At 37.0% G+C, this 14863-nt stretch overlaps 1 protein-coding gene across 1 annotated transcript; it reads right to left on the bottom strand.

The window, feature by feature from the left end:
* Positions 1–4158: 4158 nt before the first annotated feature.
* LOC122657645 (gamma-glutamyl peptidase 5-like) lies at positions 4159–5975 on the bottom strand. Its single transcript, XM_043852414.1, has 4 exons — positions 5480–5975; positions 4671–4811; positions 4391–4558; positions 4159–4308 (listed from the first exon to the last, which is right to left on the bottom strand). The coding sequence occupies exons 1-4, from the start codon at positions 5786–5788 to the stop codon at positions 4159–4161; spliced, it is 768 nt and encodes a 255-aa protein (XP_043708349.1). The 5' UTR covers positions 5789–5975.
* Between the last annotated feature and the right edge of the window lie 8888 nt (positions 5976–14863).

The raw sequence follows: 14863 nt of genomic DNA, 5'->3' as shown, positions 1-14863 counted from the left end.
CTCTATTTGATATAAATTACTATAATGCCATTTCCATCTAAATTATACCAAAAAATACTTGTAAAAGCATTTATCTCTTACCAACCTTAGTATAAAATTAAAACATCTCATTACCATAACCAAAGTAATTATAAAAATATGTCAAATTTTAAAGATGCTATTAAAATTGGGTTCTTGTGTGGATTAGTGCTATAATTGCCTATGTTATGAACATTTGAATAAAAAGGGCCTTGATGGATTCGAACCACCATCCTCTTGGAACATGCTCATGTTCCAAGTGCTCAACCAATTTGAGCTAAAGACCCATCAAGTAGTATTCAATCAGTGGAGGCAAAAGGGTATTTCAGCAGTCATGATGAACTAGGGAAATAGATTATCCAAAAGAGTTTTTTCTCAAACTGAGTAAACTAAACTAGGCCTACAAAAGATACTAACACTTAATTAACTTTCTCAAAAGGATTTGGTGCATGGATCCATTGTTATAGCTGTCATAAGGTATTACTAGCAAAAAAAACTTTAGGTTCTAAGCATACAACAGATCGAATTATTTGACTTTAAGTTTTAAGCACACAACAGATGAATTGAGATAACAGAGATAACAATATGATGGGAAAATGACTCAAGTAATTAATGAGCAGCACACCCATTTACATAAGGTATTACTAGCAAAAAATACTTTCGGTTCTAAGCATACAACAGATCGAATTATTTGGCTTTAGGTTTTAAGCACACAACAGATGAATTGAGATAACAGAGATAACAATATGATGGGAAAATGACTCAAGTAAATAATGAGCAGCACACCCATTTACATGTTAGCAAATATAAAGAAAAGTATTGACTTGTCCTGCAAATATTAGGTTAAACAATAGTATAATCCATTCACATACTTCCCCCCTGCATACGCCCATTCACATTCACATTGACTCACATAATCAATTCGCATTAACATTCACATTGAGACAAAGAACCACATCTCTGGCATAGATCGAACAACCTCAAGATCTCATCAACCAACCTTCCTACATCTACCATTCAAGCAGTGGAGACAAAGAACCATCTCTCTCTCTCTCTCTCTGCTCAATAAGCTCAATCAAATCTATCATATAATTATTTCTTCTTTAGTCTAGTTTCTTCCCCTTTCATAATTAATTCCTTTGCCAAAAGCCCAAATGCTTAAACTTTTAGCTAGACATTCGTGGGGGTTAAAGGAGGCATTCAGAATCAGATTCATGAATTCAATTCCAAAAAATAGCTGCTGCATGCCCTCCTCCAAAAAATAATATCTAGAAAAAAGTTGTGCAGACTCTGAAACTTACTTTCTCGAATTAGTGGGGAAGTTTAAGAAGTCCATCATAATAATCCCACTTGTAATAAGCCAGAAATAGTAACCTAACTACCATCTTATCTATATACAGATTTATTCAATAAACCACATGCATTGTATGTAACACAAGAGAGAGAGAGAGAGAGAGGACAAATCCATCTCATCGGTTACACAGTAATGGAGGCAATGTGGCCCACCTTATTTATAATATTGCAGTGCTTGAACAGTGAACCACAAAGCTGAGAGCCCTCTTCAAATCTGAAAATCTCATCTCATCAGCCACACAAGTATTACAAACGGCATTTTTGTTAGTTTTGAATTGGGTTATAAACTGATGACATGCATGGATCTGTCCATGCCATTGACTCACCACTTAAATAAGTCATTCCTACCCATTAGTGATGAAGATAAACTGGTTGTTATTTGACCAAGTAGGTGATGATGATGAGTGGTTAGGAAAGATTGCATATAAATTTTCAATTACAATTTTTAATTAACACAAGCAAACCTATGGAAATTGAGGATCAAAATGAAGCTACATTCCACGAATTCTAGCAAATTTAAAGCAGGGTATAGAAAATCCAAAAGACAGAGCTGCAGTTAATCAACTTTTATTTACATACACAGGCCGTAAGATGTACAAACATTCCCATCCATCTCCCAAAATCTTCAAATTGGAAAATTATTGAAAGAATATGAGGCTATTACGCTGAACTACATCTAAAAAACTAAGAGAAAACCTAACACTGCAGCTGTTTTGCAATTGTAGCAGCAATAATCCCCACTCTTCACAAAGGATGAACCAAATCGAAACAAAGTCCTAAAGTCCACACTTATACCTTCCCTTACAAATGACAAATAGAACAACATTTTCAAAGTCTAAAATATGCCAACCTAAAAATGGGGTTCCTCAGACTTCCACTGAGAAGAGACATCAGACCCCCATCGTGTCTAGGTTTTCCTGTTCCCATCGCAACTCGAACGAGAGGGTGCAAATAGGCATCCGACATTTTAGGATTTAGAATCGATTTCAGATCCTAAACCCTAAATCGATTTTGTAAAAATCGGGAGGGGGAGGGAGAGGGAGAGGGCAAGAGGGGGACCTTAGGTTTGCAAAATTGTAGGCAAAGGGTTTCAGTTGTAAGGGTTGCGAACAGAGAGAGATGTTCTTGAAGAGAGAGAGAGATGATAGAAATCACCTTCAATCTCCTGTGGAGTTGTAGGTCTCCTCTTCCCCACTTGATCGCAAGAGAAAGCCTTCTTCTCAAAGGTTCAAACCCTTGAGAAATCACGGGTTTTTTTCCCTTTCTCTCGATGATAGCTTCACGATAATTGTTCTTGTTCTTTACGGACCGTGTTTGAGACGGTCTGTAAAGAACGTTCTTTGGAGCAAGATTCTCTCCGGTTCATTTTGATAGATTAAAAAAACGAACCAACAACCTAAACACAATTTCATGTTTTTTTGTTCTCAAAGAATGGAAGAACGGCAAAGAAGGCGTTTGGACCATTACCAAACGTAGCCTTAATTTCCTCACTCTAACTACAAGCACTTGAAGATGAATAACAATCGAACTCTACTTAGAATTTTCTAATTTTCTAATGCGAATCCTCAAACAATTGTTGACACTGAATGGCAACGTGCAAAGAAGAGGGTTGGGAGTCATGTTGCTGTAAAACAGGTGTTGGTGATGAAGAGATAAAAACCTGGTCGTGCGAAATGGTGTTGGTGATGAAGAGAGAAACACCTAGTCGTGCGAAATGATCACCACACCTCTCATGGAAAGGCAAGATTCTCTGGAGATGCGACGGTTATTTCACACGACTTTATGTCTAAGTGCAGGGGTACTGCTCATCGCACACGACTAGTAGTGATCTCTTTCCCTCAAGAAATTTATGGGTTCCACTATAATAAAGCTTTATGTCGGATTTTTATCCGCTGCTGTAACTGCAACATTGCTGTACTCATCGTGCGGTACTGCAAGTGCCATGTGGAATCCACTATGCATACATGGCACCTACAGTGCCGCACGATGAGTACAGCAGTGCTACAGTTACAACAGCAGATAATGATCCACATGTCCCTTCCTTTCACTTTCAATGGTACAGATTCTATAACTAGATAGTATTGCGTTCTTTCTTTCCATACAATTTTGTTGAAACAAAAAGGCCCAAATCAAAAAGAGAAAAACCATTTTCACATTTTTTGTGATAGTGGGTTTTGGGATCACATGCCCATACAGTCAGATACCAACATCTGTTCTTTCAGCAGGTTTGGGACATGAAACATCTGAAAAATAAAGAAACCCTATTGAATCCAAAAAACCAAAGCCCCAACAAAGGTGGGACTGGGATACCCAGAGAATGCTTTATATATATATAGATATATGTGATCGCCGTCCTCAAAACAAGGGGTAGAGGTGTGGGACACTCCCGCACAGATCTTTTCTCAAATACATGGTCAGAGACATATGCCGACACTGGTATAGATAGTTGTTTTGGCTAAAAATAGATTTTTTTTTTGTAATCTTAAATTAGTCCGATACAATCGATCCATACCGATATCATATGGAGAACCCATTCACCTCATCAAAGACAAAGAGGTAGCCAAAGCTCACTTAAAAATTAATCAATTTGTAATTAAAAGACGAAATAAATGAGAAGGTCCATCCAAAATTTATAATATTCCTAGCTAGAAGAATAGAAGAGTTTATATAATATTTACAACCAAAATTCATCTAACTAGGACCCAGAAACAAACTATCTTCCTTTTTCTTTTCTTTTTTTCTCTCCTCCCGTGTCAAGACTCAAGAAAGAAAAACTAACTTCGATAACTATAGAAGTGATAGGGTTGTAGTTGGTTTTAGTGATGTGATTGCAGTTGGTTTTGAACCTTTCAGAAAGCTCTTGCACAATCTCTTCCATGCCTCTCCGTCCGGCACTTGTTCCTCTGCCCTTGTCTTTCCCACCACAGCTTCAGATTCCTGAGAAAAAAAAGAAATTAAATTTAATCATTAGTTTCTGAAGCACTTCTCTTTGAAGTGAAGAAGAGGTATTATACGATACCTGAATGAGATTGCAGTGGAGGAGACGATTAACGATACTGAGGAAGAGGCCTTTAGTGTACTCAGGGTGGCCTTGTATGCCCATTATGTGTTCTTTGTACTTGAACACCTCCACCGCCGTCTTATCGGACCGACCTATCACCTCCGCATGTGGTGGCAGCTCCCACACCTACATTGATTCATAAAAGGGGAAATAGATAAAATGGAATGAATTGAGGAGAAGAAGAAGAGAAGACCCAAGTAAAGTGTTGGTTTTGAGTTTGGCTACTTTTATGACAAACCTCATCTCTATGGCATTCATAGACGGGCAATTTGAGAGCAGAGGAGAAGTGTTTGGAAGGCAAAAAGTTGATCATTCTTACACCCAAATCCCATCCTGAAGCTGCTCTTCCAGTCTTTCCTCCCAATGCACGGCACAGAATCTGTTTCCCATCAAAACCTTCCTTAATTACAACATTATAGTTTTAAGAAATTTTAAGATTTGTGATTCAAAAGAGAATGTATACAATGTATCAAACCGATACGGTTCCGATATATATCAGACCGATACCAAAATTCTGGGCTTAATTCCAAGCTCCAGCTCATAGCTACCCTGGCTATTTTTTTTTTTTCTTAAAAAAAATTTATGTCAGAAGATCACTAATGGACCAATCATGTCTCGACAACACCTTACACCTTATCATCAGGAATAATCTATTCTTTCGTAATTACGAACGTGCCCCCATATTAAAATAAAAAAAAATAAAAAAAAAACGGACGAGAAACAGTTTTGGAAAACAGTTTTTGGCTGAAAATTCCCAAATCATAGAGTCTTCCTCATTTCGATGAATCAAAGATCAAAACTTCTCAACTCGCATTCTCCAGCTAATGTTCAGACAAGAACTAAAAAAAAAAACAAAAAGAAGAAACGATTGAATGGAAAAAGAAGGAATTTTTTTTCCAGGAGAAGGGGAAACTAAAAAGACAAAACAGAATGTGCAGATTTCTCATTTCCGTTGAAAAGAGAAAGAAAAAAAATTTATCATTTGACTAAGGAGTGCCTGCAAGTGCAGGGTGTGATTCATGTGAGTGAGAAGGGGAGATTCCGTACCTGATGACCAAAACAGATACCCAGGATCTTCTTGTTCATGGAGTCCAGCTTCTTCAAGAGATTGACAAGATTAAGGATCCAGAGATCATTCCCGTGAGCGTCACTACAGCTACCCGTGAGAACGAACCCATCGTAGCATTTCAGCTCCTCGTCCTGAGGGAAATCCCCATTGATGACCCTGTAAAGGTCCCAAGTCTCACCTTCATCTCCCAACATTCCGACGAACACCTCAAAATATCCCCCATACAACTTCTTCACGTACTCAGAATCTTCAGCGCAGAGAAGAACGGCAAATCTCTTCTCACCCATATCTCTCTCTCAATCACTATCGCAGTCCCTTTCTTCAGATTGATCGAGAGAATCAGAGTTATCGCCGTCCTTCCCCTGCGCTTCTCTTCCTCTCCTCGCCTCCCAAGCGAAGAGTTCTCCGAAGGGGAAGCGAAGAGCTCTCCTCTATAAAAAGACTAAAAGGGATGTACAAGACGGTGCCTAAATCGTGTTGCGTTGCGTGTATATAACCTGCTTAGCTTCATTAAAATGGCCAAAATGGAAACGAAATCTACAGATATGCCCTTCCTAGTTTTACTCTTAACAGTAACTAAAAAGGAATCCAGAATTACCAACACCCCCCCCCCACCCCCCACCAAAAAAAAAATATGGTGTAAATACACACTGTTTAGGAAAGGGATTCGTAGGAGAATCAACCAATCAGAACACTTGGTTCTCACTGTTTTGATTGGACCACGTCACACCGAGACCGATATTGAAATGGATCGGTGGTGTGGTAATCTATAGAGGGTAAAACGGTCAGATACTTGACTTTTATGCAAATTTGAAAACAAAAATGGTCCAATTTAGATTGATACGGTTGATTCATATCGATATCAAATGAGAATCCTCAGGCAAGAACGGTTATACAATATAGGTAGGGAATCTACACGTTGCTCACGTGGGCTAAGATGATGGACACACCAAAGGGAATGCCTCAAGATTAGGGATTTAGTAATCGATATCGGTTTTGGTCGATATCGATTCAGATCAACCCGTATCAGTTTAAATTTGACAGATTTGCTCTCTTTTTTTAATTTTTACCCTTTGTTATCGATCAGAAATTGGTATCAATCTTGATCTCTATTGATATCAATCCAACTGATCTGATATCGATTCCTCAAACCATGCTCACGATTGGTATACATCCCTATCCTTTTTAGTTTTAATGAAGCAACCACAGTAGAGCCTAAAGGTGTCCATTTGGACGGTTCTAATAGGTTTAGGCTCCGAGGGGTCAATCTCAAAATTGTCCTATTTATTAAACGGTTTCAAAACAAAGATCCAGTTCTATCTAACAATGGGACGGTCGGATTCAGTTCCTTAATTGTTCATGTACTCAAAGCACATATAAAAGTCCTAAATTCTTAAGTATACCAAGCATACAATTAATTAAATATTATTTTTAAGGAAAAGAGAATGCCACCGAGGCGCGTGGTACACTGTCCCTGCCCCAGACAAAGGGGTGGGCGAAATGACCACCGCAACCCTATGGAAAGGCGGAATTTTTTGCGGTACGACAGTCATTTCACCCACCCCTGTGTTTGGGTGTAGGGGTAGCAGCAACAACAACGTTTTTTCTCACTATTTTTAAACATAGGAGAGGGATGACTAATACTAGCAGGATACCGTAAGCTAGCACCCTGTGTGTTTCTCCTATCTCTTCGAAATGACTTTCTTACCCCTCAAAGAAAGGAAGAGAGATAGACACATAAGGTGCTAGCTTATGGTATACCACTAGTTTACCCAACCTTTTCTCTTTAAAAATATAGATAATAAAAGGGAGAAAATTCTCTGTCCGGGAGTGGAGTGTGGCCTATGCCAGCACTCCTATGAGTCTATCTCTCCCTCTTGTTTTGAGGAGGAGAGAGATTGATCGGACAGAAAACTACTTCCCATATTAAAATATCAACTTTTATTTTTTTCTTCATAAATACAATATAAGTTATATCTATCAAGTATGAATTTGGATCATGTCCACGTATGAGGACCGACCTTGGGACGAGTGGATTCCATGTGGGTACGGATCAGGTCCTGTGAACTGTTCTCATTAAGTATATGAAAGGCTTATCTAAACTTATAGGGTTTTCTATACCTCCTCACAATGGCATTTTTTAATATTTTTAAGAGAAAAAATAATAATAATAAAAACACTTGTGCGAGAATGCGTGGATAGGAAACACATTTTAGGTTTTACTAGTAATGTCCCAAATGACACCCTTACATACATTATTTAAGCAGATCAGGATCGTCTCCAGGGAACCCAGTGCCCAGGATGCTGCCAGGGGGCATCCAGCAGCTGAGCTGTGCCGTACACATCTTGATGCACGCCTAAGAATGTGTACGATACAACTCACCGGTTGACAACACCCTGGACGTGCTAGGCTCCCTGGAGACGAGCTAAAGCGTTGTAGATTAGGAATACTTGATTTATTATTGGGAGTCTACACATATCAAGAGACGTCTCTTGAATGGTGTGAACTATGGATCATACGTGGTGCTAACCATTTTCCTTAAAAGATGATTAAGAAAAGTCCAATCAGATAACATTAATGTTTGCCTAAAAATTAGATAACATTAATTAATTAATTAAAGGCCTTGCACAGTATTACCCAAAAGAAAGCTTGTATTGTTAGTTAGTGGGGTTTTAAATCTGTTTTGGGGTGGTATATGGTATGTGGATTGTGGACTAGAAATCCATTACCATCAGTAGGTGGGGTAGTAGTAGAGCAGGTGACGGATGAGATGCTTCAATGGCCTTGCTTGTCCTCCCAACTTAATATCTTCTTGGCTTATTAATTGGTCCTCTAAGGATCACTTCTAATTAATGGAGACCTAACTCTTGAAAAGCTAAGATGGAAGAAGCTTGCAATTTTGTGGCTTTTTTTGTTGGGTTAGGAAAACTTGCAAATTGGAAGAAAAAGCATATCACTCTTATCTCCAAATGTGCTTTGTCATTTACCTTTTTCATTTACTTAATGTTGGATGTAAATCTGTTGGCCACTATGGTGAGCAAGAAAATATAGAATATGCAAAAGGAAATATTTATGGGGTGGAAAATAATTGTTGGAATTGTATGTTCATCAAATTTGTCATGATATTATTAAACCATTGTTTGTTCTTAGTTTATATCTTAAATTGTTCGCAACAAGGAATAGAATTAGACATTCGATTCATACGATTGTCGTGCTGTGTGATCTCAAGAATATGCAAAGAGACGCTCAATAGAGAATCTACTTCTTTTATTTGGAGAATATCAAGAGAGAGAAATCTGATCTAAAAATTCCGAGCCAAATACCAAGTTTTGTAAATAATTTATAAATTATTTTTTAAAACATATTGAAAATTGTTTTATTAAGATTCTCTATTTTGTGAGTCGCCTGCTAGCTAGATCTTGAATTCAAATCCTGTATTATGTATGCAATACTAAGGGATGAATTCAAAGAAGTGCAAAAGATTTTGGAGAATAATTTCATAGATGCTAAGGAGTGATTTTTTTTGTGTCAAAAGTGTATATATTACATTACGGGAAAGGTGTTCATGCACGAGAGATTCTCTCATCAACTTCAACATATAAGGGGTAGGGATCTTATTTTCATTTCGGATGGGCATTTGTACTCCTCTAACTATACTAAATGCCAGCCGTTCACTGCACGATCGCACATACAAACTTTGGCCATTACATAATTAAGTCAACAATATAAAAAGGACAAAAATGATGTAACATTCTGACCGTGTAGGAGCTGCCACGTCCATTTAATAACAATGTCCTCGGCATTCACTAGGAAAATTCTTAGGGAAAATTAAACTACGAAAGCTTTAACAAACCTTGTAGCTAGGAACCTCGATTTGCTTGTTACAAGTATATTAAAAAAATAAAATTCTTACACGCTTCATTCTTAATGTTGAATTCTTATATTTATGGGAAAATAAAATACTAGTTGTGAGAGTCTATTTTCACTCACAACCTCTCTTCTCCCTTTATTCTATCTCTTATTTTAAGAGACAAGTTCTCTACGTGAGACATAGGGGCCACGTCCACACCTAGTAGATAGTACAATGATCGCTCTGCCCCTCATGAATGGAAAAAATTCCATCGCCCAATATGTCAATGTGCATGCTCTCATTGGTTGGTGCATGTGGCGTGATCCTTATGACCCACATAGAGAACTACATCCTCCCATTATTTTATTATTTGCTATATGGAAGTGGATCATTGTTAGGCTGCGTGGTCCCTATATTATTGTGGGAATCAATAAGAGTGCATGCAAGGGCATCAACAGCGAAAATATTTTTCATTTCACAGAGGTGGGACAGTCATTTTGCCTACCCTTCCTATGCTTAAGCACAGGTGCCATGTTGCGCCTTCTCTTTCCCTTGTTATGTTTCTAGGAAAAAAAAAAAACAAACCGTTAGTGTGTACTGTTTTTGTCTCACTGTCTCTATCTCTCTCTATATTTTACTGTCTGTTATTGGCTTGACGTATAAGAAATGAATATAACATATAAGTGGACAACATATAGATCTAGAGAGAAGGTTTGCCACGAAACTAGAGTTTAGTTTTCCATTAATGAGGAGGTGAAAAACCAAATCGTCCACTAAGAAGGTTTCAATAGGATACTTAGCCATTTGGAAAAAAAAAATCATATATTGTTTACAATGTAGCCCTAGATCAACTCTACAGAATTTAGATTCACAGACAAATATCATTCTATTTCAAAAGCATTGTTTTTTTTTTTGGTAATGTTTCAGCAAAAGCACTGTGGAAGACGAATTTTTTTCAGAAGTGACAATCTCATCTCACCGTCCGGGTGAGGTGAAATCGTCATTTTTGACCTCTATGAGAGTAACCTACGAACCTGACCTGATCTGACCTGACCTGATCGGACAGAGAACCTGAGAGGAGTTAGAATCGTGGAAGACACAAAAGTTGACGATACAATAACTAAAAATTATAAGGATTAAGGATAGAGTCAAATGAAATGCGCCATGAACCAGAATTATGCGTTGGAACTGTGAAATTTTGACAGTTTTGCGTATCCGAATCATCTTCATTGGCTCACATGGCCTGAGAATCTTAAAGATGATGTGAGAAAGCCATGTGATTCCTCTCTGTCTTATCTGATTTCTTATTTATTATGTCTGTATTAATTTTGGACACGTGTATGATCAACATTAAATTGTGATTATTTGTTATCTGAAAGAGAGTTTTGACAGCGTAGCCTGTGCTAATGCGAAAACCAATGGAAACATGAAACATCAATAAAAAAACATGGGTGAAATTTCTATCTTTTATAAAGGATAGTCAGGTCATTTTGCCACCCCTCTGTCTCTAATTCTACATAAAAAAAATAAGTGTTTGGAACTCTATGATCCTTAACCCGAACTCAAATTTTGGACTATTTAATTCTGAACGTGAGAAGAGGGCCCAAAACCGCAAAAATCGGCCGAGAATCTGAAAGAAGAAAAAATAGTGGAAGTATAAATTCCACTTTAAAGGTTATTGGGCTGGTGCTCCGTTATGTGGGGTCCATGGGCTATTGGACGTTCGGCAAGGATTTTAGTGAACGGTGGAAAAGGATTTTTTTTTTTTGTTCGCGAACCGCATGACGTGTCTTATTTAAAAGGATGGGTGGGAGAGCCCATAAAGAAGGCACACGCAATGTTGTGTTTCCCTCACAAGTGGAAAAGGCATCCAGTGGAAATGGATTTTTTTTTTTGTAAATATTTCTGAGAGTGAAATTTAACCGTCAAGATGGAAGACAAGACCATAGGATGCAAGTGGACCTAAATAGACCGGACCATATGTGTGGGGCCTTTCGATTAATTTAATGAAAGTGCCAAACTGAACATGCAAAAGATCGCAAACAACAATTCCCCTTCCGGGGGTTAGGGGCTAGCCTTGGCTATCAATCCCATGTAATTCTTATCTATGAAGCAAGGTTATTAAAATTTGGAATCAAGACTTGGATCGAGGTCGGGTTTGGATTGAGTTGATTCTTATTTTGATTTAGTTTGAATCAATTGAGAATCGATTGAAATGAATCTAAAACCTTGGAAACCCAATATGAATTGGTTGAAATTGAGTTTGACCAAATTTAACCTGAATTGGTCAATTAAGGATGTCAATCGATTGGATTGATTCAGTTCGATTTTAGTATATTACTTGGCCAACTAGAAACAAAATTGTTAGGCGAGTTATCAATTTGGCATGGTGTCTTATCGATTTTTTTTGTTAAAGTTTTGTAATTGGACTAGAATGGGTTCGGTCGAGTCCAGTTTTGGATTTTACATGTATAAATGAGGAAAGTATTGGGAACCTACTACAAAGGTTTGGTGGTTGAAATAGGTAGATCTTTAATAAAAGTTATTAGAGACGTGTTTATAATTACATATTCCTCCTCCTAAAGAATAAAGAATGTAGTATAATTTGTTAGAATGTGTTTTCAACACTTATGGTCAAGGAAGAATCTCTTTATTGATGGCTGTCCGAGTGATGGAATGGATATCAGCCATACTAGGAAGGGTCTTTTTGATTAGGTTTGGTAGATGAGTAATAATAACCATAGATGGATGAGTAAATCTTACTCCAAAAAAAAGATTTTGCCTAATTTGCACCCGTGAATACAAATAATTTCTAAGCCTATCTACTATTTCTACCATGTGAAGAGATTATTTGACAGTTTTGACTATGACATAAATGAATGATTTCTCTAAATTGATTAAAGGTTGAATTTTGAGTGGAATATCTCCCTAGTATAGGCTTCTTTTTGGTTTCTTCAATAGAAGTTCAAATTAGTGGTGTCTATTCTAAACAACTTTTAAAACTTTGTTTTGACACATAGGGTTATTAAATTGAGTAATTAATAAGCACAAATATGGGAGAGGATTTCTACATTGGCCATGTGTATTTTCAGGCGAATAAGAGTACTCCTTTTAGCTTTTGGAATCTAAAAATAGAGGAAGGGGCATTTATGACATATTATCTCCTCACATGAACAGTGATATGTGAGGGAGTGTGCAATTTTATTTTTGAGCTGACGTTGTATAAAACTTTTCCCTCACAAGTCACAACTATATAATGACATTAAAAAATATCCATAAAGTTTGAGAGTCAACAAACTTTGCCGAGACACTGCTAGAATGAATCCAAGATTTTAACCTTAACAAGAGAGATTCAACTTAAGTTAAATGGAGCATGGTTGGAGGAATCGGAATCAGATCGTCAAATCCTGTTGACCCGAATTGCATTTGGATAATTATGATTCCAATTCAACCTCATGATTATTATGCCGATTCCAAACAAGATTTTTAGAGTTTAGGCAGTTTAGGGTTTTAGATATGGGTTTGGGAATAGTGGTATCAATCGATACCGATACCTGACCAATCCTATATCGATTTTATGGTACGAATCAAAGGTAAAAAGGTTTAAAATTCATTTTAAAAAAAAAAAAAAATCAAAATAAAGGGCAAAAGCATCCGATACTATGCCGATATATTGATCTATATCCGATCTCGGGTCCTATACCGTGAACATAAACCATAGTATCGGCCCTAAATGATAAGAATTGGCCGATACGATGTTGTATTTTTTTTTTTTCTTCAAGAAAATAGTGTTTTGATATGGAATTAGTATCGATCCAGCCGATACATATCGATATCAATATCAATGGTGACCAGTAGTCCAGTACTGTCTCCTATAAAGTGAACTTATTCCATGGTTTACGAAACCCTCACATGGGCTGCCCAAGTTTTTTTTGGGTGAAACACATGGGCTGCCATTTGGTAGATGTTACCTTGCATTTCTGTTCGTAATACTGTTTGCCTATCTGGAATTAGGAAAGGCCACCTTTGTCGAGTCCACAAATACTAAGCTTATGAATCGTTTGAAATTGAAATCCCAATTGGAAAAACAGTTGGAAACATAGAAACCTTGGAAGGAACGAGAGACATATATGCTTTTTCTATTTTGAGGATTGCTTTGATTTTAGAAGAATTAATGATATCTGAGGAATAAGCATCGATTAACTCTGTGTCAACAGCTACGGTAATACAGAGGATGCAAACGGTGGTTTGGGGCGAGGGTGTTGACCCAAACCAGTCTGAACCTAGACCAGTTCTCGTCTAGATTCAAAGTAAGTAAGTAGAGTAGGCAACACAAGATCGGTCTACATCGATTCTGGTTCTGATTTTGATAAAATTGATTAAAAATACCTTAGATTCCTTCGATTCCATCAATTCCGATTGATTTCCTCAAATCATGGTCGTCATTGTTGACTTCGAAAAAGGAATGGACAGACGGAGTTTCTTGGGGCTTGGAAAAGTGCAATCGTTTAATAAATGGTTCAACTTGATTTTAAATTGTTCAAACGTTTGGGTTTGAACAATTTATAAATCGATATATTGATTATAATTAACTTGACTATATTGTTTACACCAAGTCTTCATATTTTAGTAAAGGCATTTAGAATAGATATACAAATATACAATCAAGAAAGGAGTTTAAAATTGAAAAACCGTTAACAAATCATTTAAGGACTGTTTATGAGTTTATTATCTCAAATGAGTAGCAAAACCTGAGACCGAAACCGTTTAAAACTGACAAATCGAAACCATATCTACAAACGGAAAAACCGAAACAATTTAATAAAATGATTTCTATTTCATTAATTGGGACTATTTAATAAACGGTTTGGTTTAAATTTCTGCCTATTACACTCTAAACATAATCAAACTGTTTAGGGAAGAAGTTTGAGGGAGAGAGGTTGGCTCAGCACTGACGCAAGGGCCATGTTGCCTTTCAAGGAACCCTCTCCCTATCTTTTATTATTTTTTCAATCGATTTCTAAATTGATCCAATAAAGCGGATCGTTCTGTATTAAGTTACACATGTTTCTAGTTTTGTAAGTAACATTAAAATCGTTCTTTTTTCCAATTTTACATTAAAATTCTAAAATTTTGTCCAAAAATTTAAAATATAATACATACAATAGAAGGTGGGAGTTATTAAAGGGATTCTTCTTTATCTACGGTTGAAGGGATTAAGGGAAAACTTAATCCATTAGATAATAGTGACCCTAAAACCATCCCAAGAACATTTCTTGTGTGCCGTATCAGAATTTACAAGAGATTGTTTACATAAATTGTTCCAAAAACCTTTTTTGCCTGGTAAGACAGACGAACTTCATTAGAAGCTCTTGCTTGTGTTCCGTGTTTGAGTTTACAAGAGATTGTTTACATAAATTATTCCAAAAGTCTCTCTCTTGCCTACTAAGAAAGAAACTTCATTAGAAGGTCTAAAGTCATAATATTATATAGGTGCATGCGAACCATGGT

The sequence above is a fragment of the Telopea speciosissima genome, chromosome 4 (assembly GCF_018873765.1).
Source record: "Telopea speciosissima isolate NSW1024214 ecotype Mountain lineage chromosome 4, Tspe_v1, whole genome shotgun sequence".
Lineage (NCBI taxonomy): Eukaryota > Viridiplantae > Streptophyta > Magnoliopsida > Proteales > Proteaceae > Telopea > Telopea speciosissima.
Note: the sequence above shows the minus strand (reverse complement) of the source record. Positions and strands in the feature narration are given on the sequence as shown.